Below are 17684 nucleotides of genomic sequence, written 5' to 3'. Positions count from 1 at the left end.
AGCAGCTAGTCAGATTGTTCTAGGTAATTAGCCATTGTCCTTATGTTGTCAAGCAAAACGTTAGAATTTGAGTCTTTACCCTGTGGTCATCATGTTAGTGGAAAAATATTATATTATTCCTTTTCTAACACACTTGCAGTGTTGAATGTGGCCAGTACATCTTTTGATGTGCCTAACAGGCCATAGACATTGGCCCCTTTGTATGCCATCAGTGCTGAGGTCATAAGTAGAAGAGGTGTGGCAAAATGTAGCTCATGAATTGGCCTCTCATGTTTTAAGGAAGAACTTTCCCCACAGTCTTTGAGAGTCCTTTCCCATATCTCTTTACATCCCATCCCCAGCATATTTGGTTTTCTTTCTCTTTAACTTGTTTCCAAACTTTGAAATTTCCAACTTTGTGCCTTCTCACAAAAAATGATGGTGTCATATTTTGGTGCTGTTTAGAATTGCCCTAGAGGAGGAGACGAATCGGATGTCAGCTAATGCCCTGGCAATTGTGTTTGCTCCCTGCATTCTCCGCAGTCCAGATACTACTGACCCTCTTCGGAGTGCTCAGGATGTCTCTAAAACAATCAGGTAAAAAAAGACATGCTGCATTGTAATTTCTGAAGCCTTATCTATAATGTGAGCCTGCCAGCCTTTTTCTCTTGTGTTACTTTGCTTGTGTGGGAAGGGAGGTACCCTCTAAAAGCTGAGAGGGTGGGAAATAAATAGTGGATGGGAAAGAATAAACCTTTTACATAGGCGGGAAACCCCCCCCCCCGTGCCTCTTTCTCCAGAGAATGACATAGGGAGATAGTTGCTTTTTACAGTTTTAAGAAATCATGAATAGCCTTGTGAGACACCATCAGCCATTACACCAACCACGTTCTAATCTTAGACTGATGAGCATGCCTAGTAATAATCATACCTCACACCAAGGAAACAGATGAAGGCTGCTAACTGTACTGGGACTGGGAACAAAGATCCAAGGCTAAATTAAAATCGCCTTTCTACTGGGCAGCTCCCTCTGGAGATACTTCAGCACTCGAACAAGCGCCAGGACACCTCAGAGGTTTGGATGACAAGCCGCAGTTCACCACTAGAGGGACTTTCAATCCCAAGAAGGGCAAGCAGAAGCTGAAGAATGTGAAGAACTCCCCACCACAGCTGTCAACCTTCCCTTTTTTGGCGGGACATTCCCTTATTCCAGCGCCGCTTTCCACCGCTTCCCGCTGCTATCCAGGATTGTTAGATATCCCGTAGACTGTCCCTGGGACAGGTGAGGCTGCTGATCCCTTATTTTCGAGGCTGCTGACCCCTTATTTTCAAATCTGAATGTTGACAGCTATGCTCCCCACAAAAGCCAAAGAGCCGGGCCAGGCCAGGCCAGAAGAGAGCCTGATGCTGCCAATTACAACAATGCCCAGCAGCTGGAACTACTTGGAAACAATGAATTTATGGTAAGAACCGCACCAGCTGATTGCAGCAAAATTGTGACATCTCATCCACGGCATCTTGCTGCTTCTTCAGCAAGTTCCAGGACCTATTCTTGACCCCAGCTGTCAAAGCAGCCGACTTTAGGGATTGGGTTTTTGCACTGGGATTTCGTAAGCATGGGCCCTCTAAGAAGGACCCATTATATCCATTATATCTGTGAGATTAATCTAAGCACAAACAAGTATTGTTTTCGGAACCATATTTTGTCAGGTAGTTTTTTAAGCAATCCCATTCCTTTTTTAATAAGAGTGATCTCTTATTAGTTCTGTCATTTTGGCTAGTTCGAAGTACTCACACAACTTTGCCACTCGTCTTTCGTTGGTATTAACTCGTTTTCCCAGTATTTTGCTATTAGCATTCTAGTCACTGTTGTTGCATAAAGAAACACTCTTTTATTTTCATTTCGGATGCTTATCATTAGAATGCCTAATAGGAAAGCTTCAGGTTTCTTTAAAAATGTGTGTTTTAGCATTCTTTTTAGTTCCTCATAGATCATGATTTGGGGACATGTCCACCATATGTGAAATAAGGTTCCTTCATTTTGTTTACATCTCCAGCACATATTGCTGTTATTTTTATTTATTTTTGCTAATTTGGATGGGGTCGGGTACCATCTGTAAATCATTTTCATAAAGTTTTCTTTTATCAGATATCATGCAGTGAATTTTAAGGGTTTTTCCCCCATATTTTGTCCCATTTTTCCATCTCAATTGGATAGCCAAAATCGTGTTCCTACTTCACCACCACTTCCTTCACCTCCTCATCCTTAAATTTCCAATCCAGTAATAATCTGTATGTTTTTGGCAATATCTTTTTGTTATTTAATAATAGTTCTTTTTCTAAATCTGATATCTTTGTGTCAAATCCATTTATTTTTTGTCTGATTTAAAAATTTCATTTAACTGGTAATGTTGTAGCCAGTTCATACCTGCCTTAGTTCTTCGTATTTTTTAATTTTTAATTGGTTGTTTTCTTCTTCTAATATTTCCTTGTATGTTAGCCAATTAATGTCCATGTTTTTCTTTTTCACTGCTGTTGCCTCTACCAGTGACAACCACCAAGGGCAATTTGTGTAATATTTTGTAAATATGATACTATATGGCTGTACAAAAACAACTTTATGTACAAATACCTTCTAGCTTATTAAAAAAGAAAACAATGGAAAATAAAGTGATTGTGGCAGATGTTTTCCATACATGGTGATGATCAAAATCAACCATCTAGACAAAGGCTTTTATGTCTTTGGGAGACAGTGAGGGGAATATTGAGAGCATGAAACCTAAGTTAAAAGCAGGGAAGTGTTAACATGGCCATATAAATTATGTGGTTCTGGGACTATGCCACTTCAGACTGTAAGGGCACATTTTAATCACTAGGTGGCAGGAGATCTCTCTCTCTCTCTCTCTCTCTCTCTCTCTCTCTCTCTCTCTCTCCAGGGATCCCCTCCCCTAATGTACTACTTTTCTGTAAGCAGGGAGGTTGCTACGTTTTTAAACACAGAGAACAATTCAAACATATGATTTTTCATTAGGATCATTAGATATTCTGCAATGGTACTTTCATAGGAAAAGTCTGCCATTTAGGTTTTTCTGTTTGTGTCAATTGGCTTTGTGTCTGGGGCTAGGATAATTATACTTGCTGCAACGGCACAAGTATAAATCCCCCTGATACCGTCGGGCCATCCCTCACTTACATATGGTGCAACCACCTCACGGTACACCAATTACACGAACTTCTTCAATTTACCTCACATTATCTAGTAGGGGACTTGTATGAGGGGAAACTTAATGATTTGGAGTCTCAAGCAGGATTTGATAAAATAAACAAGAAAGATTTTATTAAACAAAGTAAGTTTTTGACACAAAGTGGGTAAAACAAAGAGTACTTCAAGTTATAATGTTATTTCAGGTAACTTTTCACCTAATAACATTTATACTAAATCTAAATGATGTTATGGACTCTTAATCAAGCACAGCTTCTTTTAAACTTTAGCTGCTTATGTTCAGTTACTTCGCTTCAGGTAGAGATTACAGGTTTTTAGACTAAATGGTAAATGCTCAGTTTATTCCAGTTATTTCACTTCAGTTCTTTCTCAGGTGTTCCATGGTTGTTATTTCTTAATACTTTGGTTCTTAAACAAGGTGGCACTTTCTGTCAGTTACACACCCCTTTGGCAATCCTACTCCTGAGGTACTCCAAGTAACAGACCCAAGGGATTTCCACACCCCTCTTAACTGGTTTGAGAGCCTTCTCTTTCTAGAAGAATCTCTCCCCTCCTGACTGGAATGGGACCTAAGTAGACTGTCTCTCTTGCAGTTTCTACTTCTCCTGGCTCAGCCTCCGAGTTATTTCTGGCCTATTACTCTCACAGGACACCACACACTGTCCTTCATACTAAGCTCAGAGACTCCTTTCTGTAGCTTTTGATATATTCCTCAGAGTGGATGTTTCTGCCCAGAACCAACTCCCTATCTCCCAACCTCTCAACCTGTCTCTCAAAATCCTCTCCTTTTAAACTGCCACCCCTAGATCCCAGCCAATCAGACGCTGCCATTTGTTAACTGGTTGCTGACAGGAAAAAGAAAAGAAAGAAAAACACTTGGTGACCCAATTTGCCCAACAAACAAACTTTTCCGTCTCACTTGCCACCCTAGCAAATGCATGATGCCTGCAGTAGCAGAATCTTGTGGGAATTAGACTCTAGTTCCCATTTGCAGAGCTATGCGAAAGAAAAGACTGGGTTGTTCCCTTTTCCCTCCTATAAAAATTACACAAGACACTCTCTTTTTAAAGTTTAAATAACAAATAATTTTTACTCAGTGTACTTGCACTTGTTAGATTAAATGTACAAGACAGGCAGGTGTTACTCAGGTTACTAAGACATCTTACATAGATTTGTATCTAAGACAAAAACTCCTACAGACTAACTCTGAGGCAGACACCAGCTGAACAGACCGACTGCTCAGCTGCTGTCACACATAAGACTGTTCATAACTGACATAACTGTACCAACTACCTCTGGAAAAGAGTATATGACATCCCAGAATCCTATCATGGCATGCTATAGCCCTTGTGAACATTAACCCTTTTCTTTGCATGTTGGATGCTTTCATCTGAGTGTGACTGCCCTTCCATATAAACGTCTTATTTTTCCCCTACTAGAAAACCCAAGAGCAGGGGATCTGGTTAAATTCTAACATCTCATCCATGGCATCTTGCTGCTTCAAGTTCAGGGCTGTCAAAGCAGAATTCAGGGATTGGGTTTTTGCACTGGGATTCATAAGCAAGGGCCCTGTTAGAAGGTCCCGCAGCATAAAAGAGACCAAGCTCTTGTTCAAAGCTATTCCTTATTCACTTCATTGTGTTGTCAGATATTTAAAAATGTTCATATCTATCCAAGCAATTCTCAGACAACTGTCAGGTGCATACCTGTTGTGGAAAAAGAGAGCTTTCTGGCTTAAAAATAGGGGGGAAACGTCAGAATAACGAATGCCAGTTTGATTCCAAGTATGGTAGGGCAGTGCCAGATATTTGTGCTGAATGTTCAGTAGCCATAACCACAACAGGTGTTCTGTTTTCAGGGCAGCATAAATATTAGGAGGTAGAATTCTTTGTTTTTCTGGCTATGCCCTGGACGCTCGGTGATGCTACATGGGCAAAAAGCTCCACAGACTGATGGGCAGGGGGGGAAAGTCACTCCCAGAATCACATTACTCAAGCAAAATGCAGATGGGTGGAGAAACAGTAAAGAGGGCTGCTATCACAATCAGTCTGTTTAAAAAATGAGGCTCCTCAAAGGTCCACTTTAAAAGAGACATACATTACTGCTAAAGTCAAGAACTGGAGCTCCCCCCCCCCCCGCCACACACACACATTTACAGCTATTTTATTACAAAGACAAACTCCAAATCCAAGGAACTGGTGGGAGTTGCCTCATAAGGATGCAAAAAATGGACTACCTTCCATTGTTTAACCCTGGCAAGCCCTCAAATCTAATTCTAGCATCCCCTCCCCATTTACCTTCCTGGTTTAAATGTCCCACATTAAAGGGGGGAAAGTTAAGTCCCAAATTGGGGGGGGGGGTTTTAAAAAAACCAACATATTTACATTGAACTTCAATGACCATAATACTATCAAAGAGCTTCAAGTAGTCTCTGATTTTGTTTTGATTTTGCTTAATACTGATGTTCAGCAAAAAAAGTATTGTTAAATCTTTGTGTCTGGGGCTAGGATAGTTTATACTTGCTGCGACGGCGCAACAGTCCTTTCACGGTACACCAAATACATGAACTTCTTCAATTTACGCCAGATTATCTAGTGGGGGACTTGTGTGAGGGAAAACTTAATGATTTGGAGTCTCAAGCAGGATTTGATCAAACAAACAAGAAAGGTTTTATTAAACAAAGTAAGTTTTTGACACAAAGTGGGTAAAACAAAGGGTACTTCAGGTTATAATGTTCAGGTAACCGTTTACCTAATAACATTTATATTACATCTAACTGATTTTATGGTCTCTTAATCAAGCACAGCTTTTCTTAAACATCACTTGCTTATGTTCAGTTAATTTGCTTCAGGTAGAGATTACAGGTTTTTAGACTAAATGGTAAATGCTCAGTTTATTTCCAGTTATTTCACTTCAGTTCTTTCTCAGGTGTTCCATGGTTGTTATCACTTAATACTTTGGTTCTTAAACAAGGTGGCACTTTCTGTCAGTTACACACCCCTTTGACAATCCTACTCCTGAGGTACTCCAAGTAACAGACCCAAGGGATTGCCACACCCCTCTTGACTGGTTTGGGAGTCTTCTCTTTCTAGAAGAATCTCTCCCCTCCTGACTGGAATGGGACCTAAGTAGACTGTCTCTCTTACAGCTTCTACTTCTCCTGGCTCAGCCTCCCAGTTATTTCCTGGCCTATTACTCTCACAGGACACCACACACTGTCCTTCATACTAAGCTCAGAGACTCCTTTCTGTAGCTTTTGATATATTCCTCAGAGTGGATGTTTCTGTCCAGAACCAACTCCCTATCTCCCAACCTCTCAATCTGTCTCTCCAAATCCTCTCCTTTTAAACTGCCACCGCTGGACCCCGACCAATCAGACGCTGCCATTTGTTAACTGGTTGCTGGCAGGAAAAAGAAAAGAAAGAAAAACACTTGGTGACATAATGCACAACAAACAAACTTTTCCGTCACACTTGCCACCCTAGCAAATGCCTGATGCCTGCAATAGCAGAATCTTGTGGGAATTAGACTCTAATTCCCATATTATTATTTACAGAGCTATGTGAAAGAAAAGACTGGGTCATTTAAAATTACGTAAGACACTCTCTTTTTAAAGTTTAAATAACAAATAGCTTTTACTCAGTGTATTTGCACTCGTTAGTTTAAATGTACAAAACAGGCAGGTGTTACTCAGGTTATTAATACATCTTACATAGATTTGTATCTAAAACTCCTTCAGACTGACTAACTCTGAGGCAGACAGCAGCTGAACAGATGGACTGCTCAGCTGCTGTCACACATAAGACTGTTCATAACTGTACAAACTGCCTCTGGAAAAAGGTACATGACATCCCAGAATCCTTTCTTGGCATGCTATGGCCATTGTGAACATTAACCCTTTTCTTAGTATGTTGGATGCTTTCATCCCGCTAACCTGAGTATGACTGCCCTTCCATATAAACTTCTTATATTACCCCTTCTAGAAAAACAGGAGCAGAACTGGTTATAGGTTTTCATTACTCTGTCCCTAGCAGAATGCTACATGCTTTCTCTCCTTATGCCTCTATTCCAGGCATTAGTCATAGGTTATAAAAAGAGTTTGTTCCTGACATTCCGGCAAGTTCAGTTTGTTGTCATCTGTCATCAACAACCTTATTGATTGTCATGAAATAGAAGCCTAACCAAAGGGAGCAGGGGTCTTCCACAGAACTGGATCATCAGTTCTTCAATATAAATGATGTTCTCCAGTTTGCAGTCTGGCAATCTCTAGAAAGACAGTGGGTGTCCGCTGTAGTAAGTCTAGGATTGGATTGCAGTAGAAAGGCAACACTCTCAAACCCATCTGAACTATAGATTATGAGCCCCAATCCAGGCCTGAAACTGGATCTGTTCAGCTACATGACTTTCCACATGAGGTGAATAGGTCAGAACTGCAAACAGTAAGCAGATTTTTTTAAAAAAATTCAAAAAGTATACAAGCTTCCAGTTTATTAATACTTATACAAGTCCAAGAGCCAGCAAATTCCCCAATTCCTGAATCAGCAGCCCCTAAGAAAGGGATTCTGCCTTCAAACTGGGCTCATTTGTCACATAAAAAGTTTAGAGCTAACATCTCCCACTTAGTATGAAAGGGCAGAGTCAAATATTTCGGTTAGCTTAGGTCCAGGCATGTGCCCCAACCTTCTCTTTGTTTCGTGTACAAGCTGTGGTGTGCCTTGATTGTCCTCAAAATTTACTTCAAAACAGGATGTTAGCCAAGAAAAATCTTAATTTTTAAACAATCAGGAAGCCCCCTTTTAGAGGCTGTATTTTCCAATCATTCTGTTCTTCTACTCTTCCATACTGCTGTCCTTTAGTAAGGTAGAGGAAAACACCCCCTTCCACTGTTTTTCCTCTTCTATGAATTGTAGAAGTACACTTGATTGTCTTTAAAGGAAAATGTGCTACTTGTTCATTCTAAGCTTTGTGGGCTAGAAGCACTTTACAGCACTAAGGAGCGAGTTTTATAGTTAAAATTAGAGCTGAATTTGAGTCCAAGAACCTGTTTTCAAGGCCAAAACTCGGCCATGGAAACAATGGTGAGTTCTCTGAGCAGGTACAAAGTGCATCTCCATGCATATGCATACATACATACATACATACATACATACATACATACACCCAAACCTACTGCCTCTTTGGAAAGAATAAGAAGGGTCCCATAATAAGAGGGTGTGACTTCAGGCAACTATTAACACTCCTTGTAAAAATTCAGTGTTTGGGTCCTAGCGACTTTCCTGGTCTGCAGGCAAATGCCACCTTCCAGTCTATGACAAGCCAAAGCCTATTCACGAGGAAGCATTTGTTTGTGTCTTGTGCTTGGTTCAAGGTTTTTAAAATAGAAATACTGGCATTCTGGAATCTTGGAGGCGTCAATTCTTGAACATGTCACAGAGCAGCTTCTCCATGGGAGTGTTCCCGATGGTCCTACGAAAAAAAAGAAGCTCAATGCGGTCTGAAGAAATAACTTTCAAGGAAGGCAGAAGCAGAAGCAGCTTTCCAAACCTGGGAGGAGGAGACAAAAGTTTAGGTTAGGTTAAAATTATATCCCAAAATTTTCCACCACATTTGAGAGCAGAGAAATGGAGATGACCTTCTTCCAACAATTTCTAGTGGTCAGGGATAATGGGAGTTGTAGTCCAACAACAGTTGGAGAAACACTGGCTTTAGTTAGCACTACCATGTTGCCTGGGCTGGGTTGGAATGAATGCATTCAGAAGGAAGAATTGAGAAGATAACAGCAAGGAGGAGCACTCAGCTGTAGGTACCTGACTGGCTGGCTGGGGTAATGTAATTGGTTATGTTGTCCCAGCATCACTTGAGACTGATCCTGCAAATTCTCAACCTGGTCTGGATCCTTCAGACCTCGTGTTTCTGCAAAAGAAAAGAAACAGAAGACTTCTGCTTAAGGAAAATATGTGTACACCGACACTGCTCTACTGGAGATCTTAAAACAGGATTAGGGTCTCATGGAATATTTTGAAGACAGAGGATGCAGCAGCCTTGAAGGAGGATTGGAAATGGACAGTAACTCATTTGGCACACCATCTTGAGCTTCTAGCTTTCATGACTAAGCACAAGGAGGGGAAAGGAGCAAAGCCAGGATAAATTATTCAAAAACAATTATGTAATTTGCATGAAAAACATTACTGGGGTGGCGCTTTTAAATTATAACTATAATTTTGAGGAAATGCACAATTTTCTCTATGATTTACATGTTCTTCCTGACAGCCCGCTCACCTGGTTTGAACAGTACAATTGCCTTCATACAGGCAAATTCAGTGGGATCTACACCAAGCGCTTTGAAACGTGCAATTATTTCCTGCAGGACACGAATGTCCATTCCTGATGACACGACCTTTCCATTGAGGGTGGGGGTCAGCTCTGACACAGAGAGGAGGGGGCAGCTTTCCAGTGGCAAAGACCACTGGATGGCACAGAGCAAGAACAGCTCACTCCAGGCTTCCTCCAGTAAGATCACCTGCAAAGGACAGGACACCCTAGATTAGATAACAGATTATGGATGCTCTGTGTTCACAGAAATGCATTTTACACTTCCAACAAGCACCAGTTTTCACAAAACCAATTACCTTGCTGTCTGCCTTCCTTAGTCCTTACATAATGTGCCTGTACCTTATTTCCCCATTTTTATTTAATTGGACTGGAGATCTGTGGCTACCAACTCATTCATCCCTGCCAACTGGCCATTCTGGCTAGGGCTGATGGGGGTTGGAGTCCAATAAGACAGAGAGGTCCACAAGTTCACCACCTCAGTTATAGATAAAGATACATCTGGTTCTAAATTTGTCAATATCACTGTATAGCAATATATGTAAATTTAGGCTCAGCTGAGCATTGGTGCTTATAGAGTGCTATGTGCAAGTCTCTGCAGATGCCATTGATCAGCGGTCACTCCTGCAAATCACCTTTAGCCCAGCTGTGTATTCAACTGCCCCATACCTGATGTCATATATAACGTCAGGTACATGGCAAGTTGGTGTGGCTTAGCCAAGAGGGCCTCATGGGCCACAGAGGGGGGAGCCTTCAGAAGTTCCCCATCCCGATTTAGAGCATGTGCTATTTTTACCTGTAGAAGTTAACACATCGAGCTAGTATTTTGGTACAATTGGATGCTTCCTGGTTCAGTGAATAAGCTCAAGTAGAAGAGAATAAGAGCCAGGAACAGAAACAGAACAGAAAGTTGTCTTATACTGAATCAGATCATTAGGTCATCCATCTCTGTCTTGTCTACACTGACTGGCAGACACTCTCTGGGGTTTCAGGCTAGAGTCTCTCTCTCTCTCTCTCTCTCTCTCTCTCTCTCTCTCTCTCTCTCTCTTAAAGACATTTATTCAAAAATTACAATAAAGTTTTGCCCACTGCCATAAAATCAGAATGGTCACTCCATTTTCAATCAATATATCCCATCCACAGACACCTCTGTGATGATGTTGGCATTAAAATATCCTATTCTTCAATAAAAGAGAAAAAAGGAGACTCTCTCAGCCCAACCTAGAAATGCCAGTGATCGAGATCTTCTGCAGGCAAGGCAAATGCTCATCCACTGAATTACGGCCCCTCCTCAACATATGTTGCCAGCCCCCACCCCTGCCTTAGCCTGAGCCCAAGTAATCCACAACTGGACTTGGCCAAGGAACTCACCTGGTCTCGGAAGGGCAGGTTTGAGAAGACCGGCAAGTTTTTCGCCCATTTTACAGCCATAAAGAGTAGCCGGGCGGAGGTTTCATAGACACTCTCGGAACTGGAGGGGGGATATGGGGACACGTGTGCCTCTCCTGCTGGGCGCTCTGGCTCGTTACTGGTGACATCAATGTTCTCCTCAGCTGCAGAAGGGAGAATCATCCTGTCAACACTGTAGAGCTGCAGATTTGCAAGTTTAGAGACACATCTGTTCTGAAGGAAATGTTCGCAGAGGGCAGCCACTTAACACATCGCCACCCGAGATCACTTGGCATAAATGCACAGCGTTGATGGACAATTTCAATTATGGTTCTTCAGTTGGTCTAAAAGCCCTTCTAACCAAGCTCTCCTCTGACAGCCCTCCAGATAAATGACTGCATAAAGCAGTCCTCCTATTAAGATGGACACCTGGCCACTGTAACTGCAGAGACTAGAAGCTTCAGTGGACAACAAGGCAAAACTAGGAGGAGCTGGAAGCCCAAATGAGGCAGTATTATCAATGTTCACTAGGGGGCAGCAGAGGAAGGTCTCACAGGCTTGGTTGAATCCAGTACAGCCAATCAAAACCAGCCATGGTGTGTATCAATGCATCTGCACCAGCTGTCTTCTGTGGTTTTAAGGAAGCTGGAAGTAGGATGTCACCAAGGCCACATGTTCAGAAGCAGCAGTGGGGAACCTGTAGACCTCTAGTTGTTGTTGGACAATGAGTGGGGAGGCTGGGAGTTGTAGTTCAACAACATCTGGATGACCAGAGGTTCCCTATCACTTCCTTGGCATACTGCCTGCCTCCCCCCTCTGCACCCATGCCCAGCCACTGACCATCCTCTGGCTCCAACTTGGCACAAGTCTCGGCTGTCATCAGGCTGGCCATGAAGCGGTGGTTGCTGGGAGGAGTTATGGGTCGGCCCCTTGGAGCCCCTGTTGCAGAGCCGGTGGTGGGGCCCCTGTGGCTCGGCAGGGAGGGGCAGGGTGGTGGTGGTGGTGGCAGCAGGACATCCCGTGTTGTGGTCAGGTGTTCAGCTTGCCTGTCGGGATCCAAGTCAACGGCATCAAGTCTCACCTGGGCTGTGCTGCGGGGCTGGCGTTCGTTCTGCACAGCTGAGGCAGGACAGGCAAGAGGTCAGCAGCAAAGCAAACAGATCAAAGGGTTGGCAGCAGAGCCATCTTTCCCATAGGGCTTAGTGGCGCGTCGCACCAGGGCGTTGGCCTCTCTGGGGTGCCCCAGCAAGTGGGGGAGCTGCGCGGCTTTGCCGGTGGCCTCCCCTTTCCCTACACCCCTGCCAGCTGCACACTACCTACCATAAGGCTGGCGGGTATGCAGCTTCCCTCCCAAGCCTCCTCAGGAGGAGAGCGATCCCCGCAGAGGCTTGGGAGGGAAGCTGCGTGCTCACCAGCCATATAGTTAAGTCCAGTCAAAGGCGGCTATGGGGTTGCGACGCTCATCTTGCTTTCAGGCAAAGGAGCTGGCATTTGTCCACAGACAGCTTTCTGGATCATGTGGCCAGCAGGACTAAACTGCTTCTGGCACAACAGAACACTGTGATGGAAACCAAAGCGCACAGAAATGCCGTTTACCTTCCTGCCACAGCAGTACCTATTTATCTGCTTGCACCTGCATGCTTTCGAACTGCTAGGTTGGCAGGAGCTGGGGCAGAGCAACGGGAGCCCACCCCGTCGTGGGGATTCGAACCACCAACCTTCCAATCAGCAAGCCCAAGAGGCTCAGTGGTTTAGACCACAGTGCCACCCACGTCCCCACAAATAATGTATTATGCATTGGAAGACCAACAGGTGAGAGCCTTTTCCTGGTCTCCCAGTCTCTACTCACCATCCTTGTTCATTCCAGCCTGCAGGCATTTCTTCAGCCGGCAGGCTTGGCACTGGTTCCTGTGAGCTTTGTCCACTGGACACATACCTGTGCCAGCTTGGCACCTGTCAAAAGGAAGGATGCAGTGCACTGGATCAGGCGGCAGATCAGGGGTGAGGAACATGTGGCCCTCCAGATGTCACTGAACTACAATTCCCATCGTTCCTGTCTATTGACTATGCTTGCTGGGGCTGATGAGAGCTGGTGATGACTGTGGTGCAGTGGCTTGAATGCTGGAGTGGGTCTGGTAAAATCCAGATCCCTAATTCAGATCAAACCTGGAGCCCCCATAACTGTCTTAAAGTAGAGAAGGGAGGGAGAGAGGGAGGAGTTGAAAGGGACCAGCCCTACCATTAGGCAGAAGGAAAGATGGGGGTATAGATGCAATTAACACATTAATGCATTGACACACTAAATATTCTGAGCCCTACTGGGGACAGATGTCACCCTTACCTGTAGATGAGCTTCCTGCGGACGCTACGCTTGAAAAACCCACTGCAGCCATTGCAAGCATAGATGCCATAGTGCTTTCCACTGCTGGTGTCTCCACACACCTTGCACAGCAACATGGGGCTGCCAGCTTTGCTGGGAGTCAGGCTCAGTCCTATTAGCAACAAACAAGAGAGGCATCAGGGGGCTGGACAGATCACGGAATTATAGAACTGTAGAGATGGAAAGGGGCCCTGGGGATCTAGCCCTCCTGCAACGTAGGAATATGCAGCTCTCTCTCCCATACAGGGACCAAACCTGCAGCCCTTGTGTTATCAGCAGCATGCACTTATCAATGGAGCTATCTAGGCATCTTAATGGAGCACCACACAATGAAACAGGGGCATTTTCCCCACACATGTTTTGAGTTTTCTGCATAGATTTTTATTGAAACTTTTCACCATAAAATACAATGAAAAACAAACTAAATAATAAAAAGAATGAGAGGGAGGAAAAAAGGAAAGGAAAAGAGAAAGGGGGGGGGGATACAAAGCTCTCTCAGAGGTAAATCTTAACCCTTGTCTCTCACCGAAAGTGGTGGAGATCTCTCCAGCCCTGCCTCTCACTCAGGCTCTTACACCAGCCAGACATCACCTTTGTGTGCATACCCTCTTTAACTCAGAGCAGAGGACACCAAAGAACAAAACAAATCATAAACAAAAGCAAAGCAGATAAAAGAAGAAAGGAAGATAGAGATGATTTTAAAATGAAATGAAAAAGAGAGAAGATCTCCACATGTTTTGAATGACAACAAATCCAGGGGAAAGGTGGGGAGCAGGTAAGTAGCTTGCTCCCCCATTGCAGGCCCCCAATATTTACTTGACAGAAACACCCTCTCTGTAAAAGAGCAGTAAAAGACTCACTTCCATCTGTTGGGAACAGAACTGGAATAACGAAGAAAATGTGTGTGTGTGTGTACACACACACAGTGGGCTGTATCGTGTGTCCCCTGTCCACCGGCACAGGGATGGACAGGTGAGTTTTAATATCGCACAACAGAAGAATCCAACACAACAGTTGTGCTAGAAGAAACTTGTGCAACAGATTGTACAATCTATTGTGTGGTGAAGTTACCAGCCACCTGCTTATGCTTTATTTTGTACAACAACAGTCCACTGGTGTGAAATACACACACACACACACACACACACAAACTTTATTTTCCACCCTTCAACACAAGGTCCCAAGGGAGGTTACAACAAGTAAAACAGTTACAAGTTAAACAAGAAAAAGTAAAACTAAACCAAAACGCAGCATTGCACCTGGAAGGTAACCAATAGGCAGCTTATCTTTTAAATTAAAAAAACTTTTTAAAAAATTGAGTTTCTAATATACCAGAGATACAATTAGGATTCCCCTCCCCCGGGCCAACAGGACCCCATCCATCACATATGATATTTTATTATATCAAAGCACAACTCAGAGAGCAAAGTAATAACAGGCAGCTGCTTTCCTGACATCATTATCTTTAGTTATCAGACTGTTAATATTGTTTATTCTATACCACACCACAAACTGAGTTTATACGGTAATTCCCCACCAATTTCTAGGTTTGCTCAGTGTATCTGATGGGTCAAGCCATAATAAACCAGCTAGGTAACAAAACTCTACTTCATTTTTTTTACCTTCATAATTTTTTAAAAAATATTCTTTTATATATCCCATTTCACCTGTAAAAGAGTTCAGCATGGTATACATTGTTCTCCTCTCATGCTCTCCTCACCACAACCCTGTGAGGTACTCCAGGCTGAGAGATAGTGACTGGGTCCTAAGATGGAAGACCTCTTTGAACCCAAGTCTCCCATATCATAGCCCAACACACTGATCACTAGTCTACTTTGGCTCTCAGGATCCTAAATTTACCTGATAGTTTAACAGATAAGTATTTAGCCACTCTGGTCCACCATTTTTTTCAGGGGGTGGTGGGAGAGTTTTGTTTAATCACTCGTTTGTTCAGTTTTATCCGAGTGCTAGAAAATTGGCAGTTTGAAATGTCCACTTCTCTTAATCATTGGTCTGCACTTAGTGGGTCGGGCCCCTTTATTGGGTTGGGGCCTGACTTAAGATGGGTCACAACAGCTGTACCACAACCATACAAATCTATGGTAAAAAAAAATTAAGAAATGAGTCCCCAGATGAAAACTGCTGCTCTAAATGAATTCATTACGTGCAAATAAACAAAGACCACTCCTCCACATGTGGTGGCCTTGAGGATTAAAGGCGTCACCTGGACTGAAGTTTTCATAGTTTCATTTGTGGGACTCCAGTGACCTCCCTCACTTTCTGATTCTTCAGAAGAGGTCTGGCTCTTGCTCAGTGACAGATCGCATGCTTTGTATCCAGAAGATCGCCTGTTCCATCCCTGCCATCTTCAAGCAGAGATGGGAAATACCCATGTCCTAAATCTTGGCAAGCTGCTACCAGTGGGTGGACAATTCTAAGGTAAAAGGAGCAATAGTCTGCCTTGGTATAAACTATATTCCTATTACTTTGCTCCAGGAAAGCCAGATGAGATGAGCTCACCATGTGAGCTCAGAGGTGAAAACTATGGAATCGTGATGAGAGAGAGGTTCTCTTTGGCTCTAACACTTACTAGCATCATCAGCCACATCCATTGCCACAGCTTCCAGTGCCTTTGGTACCCAATTGCAGTACCCGTTGGTGCCCTTCCAGTCCATTGCAACTAGGCCTTTTTCAAGGAAGAAGAAGAAACCTCAGACCTGAATAGAAGGGGCAGGGGGAAGAAAGAAACATGGTCCAAAGGGCAGCAATGCCACTTACCTGCCTGGCTGCCCTCCATCCGTTTGCTCATTGTTGAGTCTGTAGGGGAGACAGCCATGCTGGTAGCTGATCCTGTTGAGAGGCTGGATGCCTCAGCTCCCTGCTTTCTGCAACTTGTCCTTTGCTGTGTTAACTAATCCAGCCTCTTGCTCCTCAGGTGTTGGCCCAGAAGCAGCTGCATCCAGTCTGTGGGCTGGCCACGTCTCTCCAATAGTGGCTGAACTCTTCAACCCAGCCAAGAATCTTCCATGGGCAGAGCTCTCCAGTCTAAGCCTACCAGGTGTCCTTTGACAAACCATGGAGAGCCTTGCTCTCCTTGAGAGTCTCTGGGGTAGTTGTGCATGTGTGCGTATTACGCCTGTGTGAGAATCCCTTCTCTTCAAGGCTCTTGCAGTATAGCAGGGCAGATTAGCCCTTAACGCTGTGTAAGCAGATGCCTATTTGTCATCCTCTTAATCTTTAGCCTCTCTCTCCAAAGGTGGAACCATCAGCCACACGAGAAGAGGCGAGGAAAGGTGCTGAAGACCCATCAGCGAGCCCGGGATGGTGCCAGGATGCTGTAACCAAAACCCACCTGTGACATTGAATCTGTCCGCACCATTTCTCTCCAACGCAGCTTTAACAAAACTGCTGCCAGGCCCTGCTCTCTCTCGGTGCTGCCGTTCCCCAGGGGGATGATTACAGCTCATTTGTTCAGCCATCAGCTTGGAGGCCAGAGAGATGAAGGCTGCCTGTGTTTGCCAGACATTTGATCTACCTCTGCCCTGACCCCTCAACATCATCAACTTTTGCTCGTGCCCTGAGACTCGATAGCAAACCTTTTAGGAAAGGGAAAGGGTTGGCCAACCTACAAAGGCAGCTGCTGATCAGAACTGAATATTTTATGGGGCATTTCCCCCCCAGGCAGGTGAATGCCCTGGATCCACAAGTAGACCCTGTGTTACTGATGGAAGAAAACGTGGTGCATGAGGAGTCACACCAAGGAGATCACATGGGAAGGAGGCCTCAAACTGAATTATGGAACTCCTGTGAAATTCTTGGAATGAAGCTCAACTGCAACCATGGTGTGGTTCACACTTCAGTCCAGGAAATGGATACGTTTGGTCCATCATATGTTGAAGGCCCACAACTCCCATCATCCTTGACCATTGGCCATGCTTGCTGGAGCTTATAGAGTTATAGTTCAACAATAATAGATGGCCACAGATTTCCCACCCCCTGTTTTACTTTTGCTTTATTTAAGGAGAAGCATGCACACAATTTTCCGCTCAATTGCTTGTTAATGAATCCTTTCTATGTCCTGGTCAAAACATGCCAAAGAACTGGCTTGATTGACAAGCACTTGAAATCTTTTCTTTCCCCACCCCTATTTGATTTAATATTAACCGTGATGAATTAACAGTGAAGCCTTATGCTTAGTTGCCCAGAACTAATCCCCAGTGTGTTCAGTGGAGCTTAACAGTACAATCCTGTGCATGCCTACTCAGAAGTAAGTACAATTAAGTTCCATAGGACTTATTCCCAGTTTAAATGGTTGTGGGATTCCAACTTCAATCACTCTGAAACCTTCAAGTCTTGCTGAACTTAGGTTTTTGATATTTCACT

General features: G+C 43.8%; 2 protein-coding genes across 5 annotated transcripts in view; one reads left to right on the top strand and one right to left on the bottom strand.

Annotated features, from left to right (window-relative positions):
• MYO9A (myosin IXA) overlaps nucleotides 1-17293 on the top strand; it is a 177933-nt gene extending 160640 nt beyond the window's left edge. Inside the window, exons 36-37 of one of the 4 annotated variants that reach the window (XM_083712355.1) lie at nucleotides 15594-15740; nucleotides 16558-16645. In XM_083712355.1, coding sequence (XP_083568481.1) covers nucleotides 15594-15701 — 108 coding nt within the window. In that variant the 3' untranslated portion in view covers nucleotides 15702-15740; nucleotides 16558-16645. Of the gene's footprint in view, nucleotides 1-444; nucleotides 577-10675; nucleotides 10773-15593; nucleotides 15741-16557 lie in introns of those variants that run through there. The other 3 variants (XM_083712354.1, XM_083712353.1, XM_083712356.1) reach the window with 3 other exon arrangements.
• NR2E3 (nuclear receptor subfamily 2 group E member 3) lies at nucleotides 3290-13436 on the bottom strand. Its single transcript, XM_083712986.1, has 7 exons — nucleotides 13263-13436; nucleotides 12771-12874; nucleotides 11762-12040; nucleotides 10904-11085; nucleotides 9482-9722; nucleotides 9010-9115; nucleotides 3290-8746 (listed from the first exon to the last, which is right to left on the bottom strand). The coding sequence occupies exons 1-7, from the start codon at nucleotides 13376-13378 to the stop codon at nucleotides 8614-8616; spliced, it is 1161 nt and encodes a 386-aa protein (XP_083569112.1). The 5' UTR covers nucleotides 13379-13436; the 3' UTR covers nucleotides 3290-8613.
• Nucleotides 17294-17684: the final 391 nt, after the last annotated feature.

Source organism: Podarcis gaigeae (genome assembly GCF_964106915.1).
Source record: "Podarcis gaigeae genome assembly, chromosome: 14".
Lineage (NCBI taxonomy): Eukaryota > Metazoa > Chordata > Lepidosauria > Squamata > Lacertidae > Podarcis > Podarcis gaigeae.
Note: the sequence above shows the minus strand (reverse complement) of the source record. Positions and strands in the feature narration are given on the sequence as shown.

What these genes read in the sequence shown, in the direction of transcription:
- NR2E3 (XM_083712986.1), bottom strand. Translation starts at nt 13,378, where the DNA reads ATGTTGCTGTGCAAGGTGTGTGGAGACACCAGCAGTGGAAAGCACTAT. An exon ending in CGCAGGAAGCTCATCTACAG is followed by an intron (nt 12,875 to 13,262) that starts GTAAGGGTGACA and finishes TCCTTTTGACAG; the next exon opens with GTGCCAAGCTGGCACAGGTA. An exon ending in CAAGTTGGAGCCAGAGGATG is followed by an intron (nt 11,086 to 11,761) that starts GTCAGTGGCTGG and finishes TCCCTTCTGCAG; the next exon opens with CTGAGGAGAACATTGATGTC.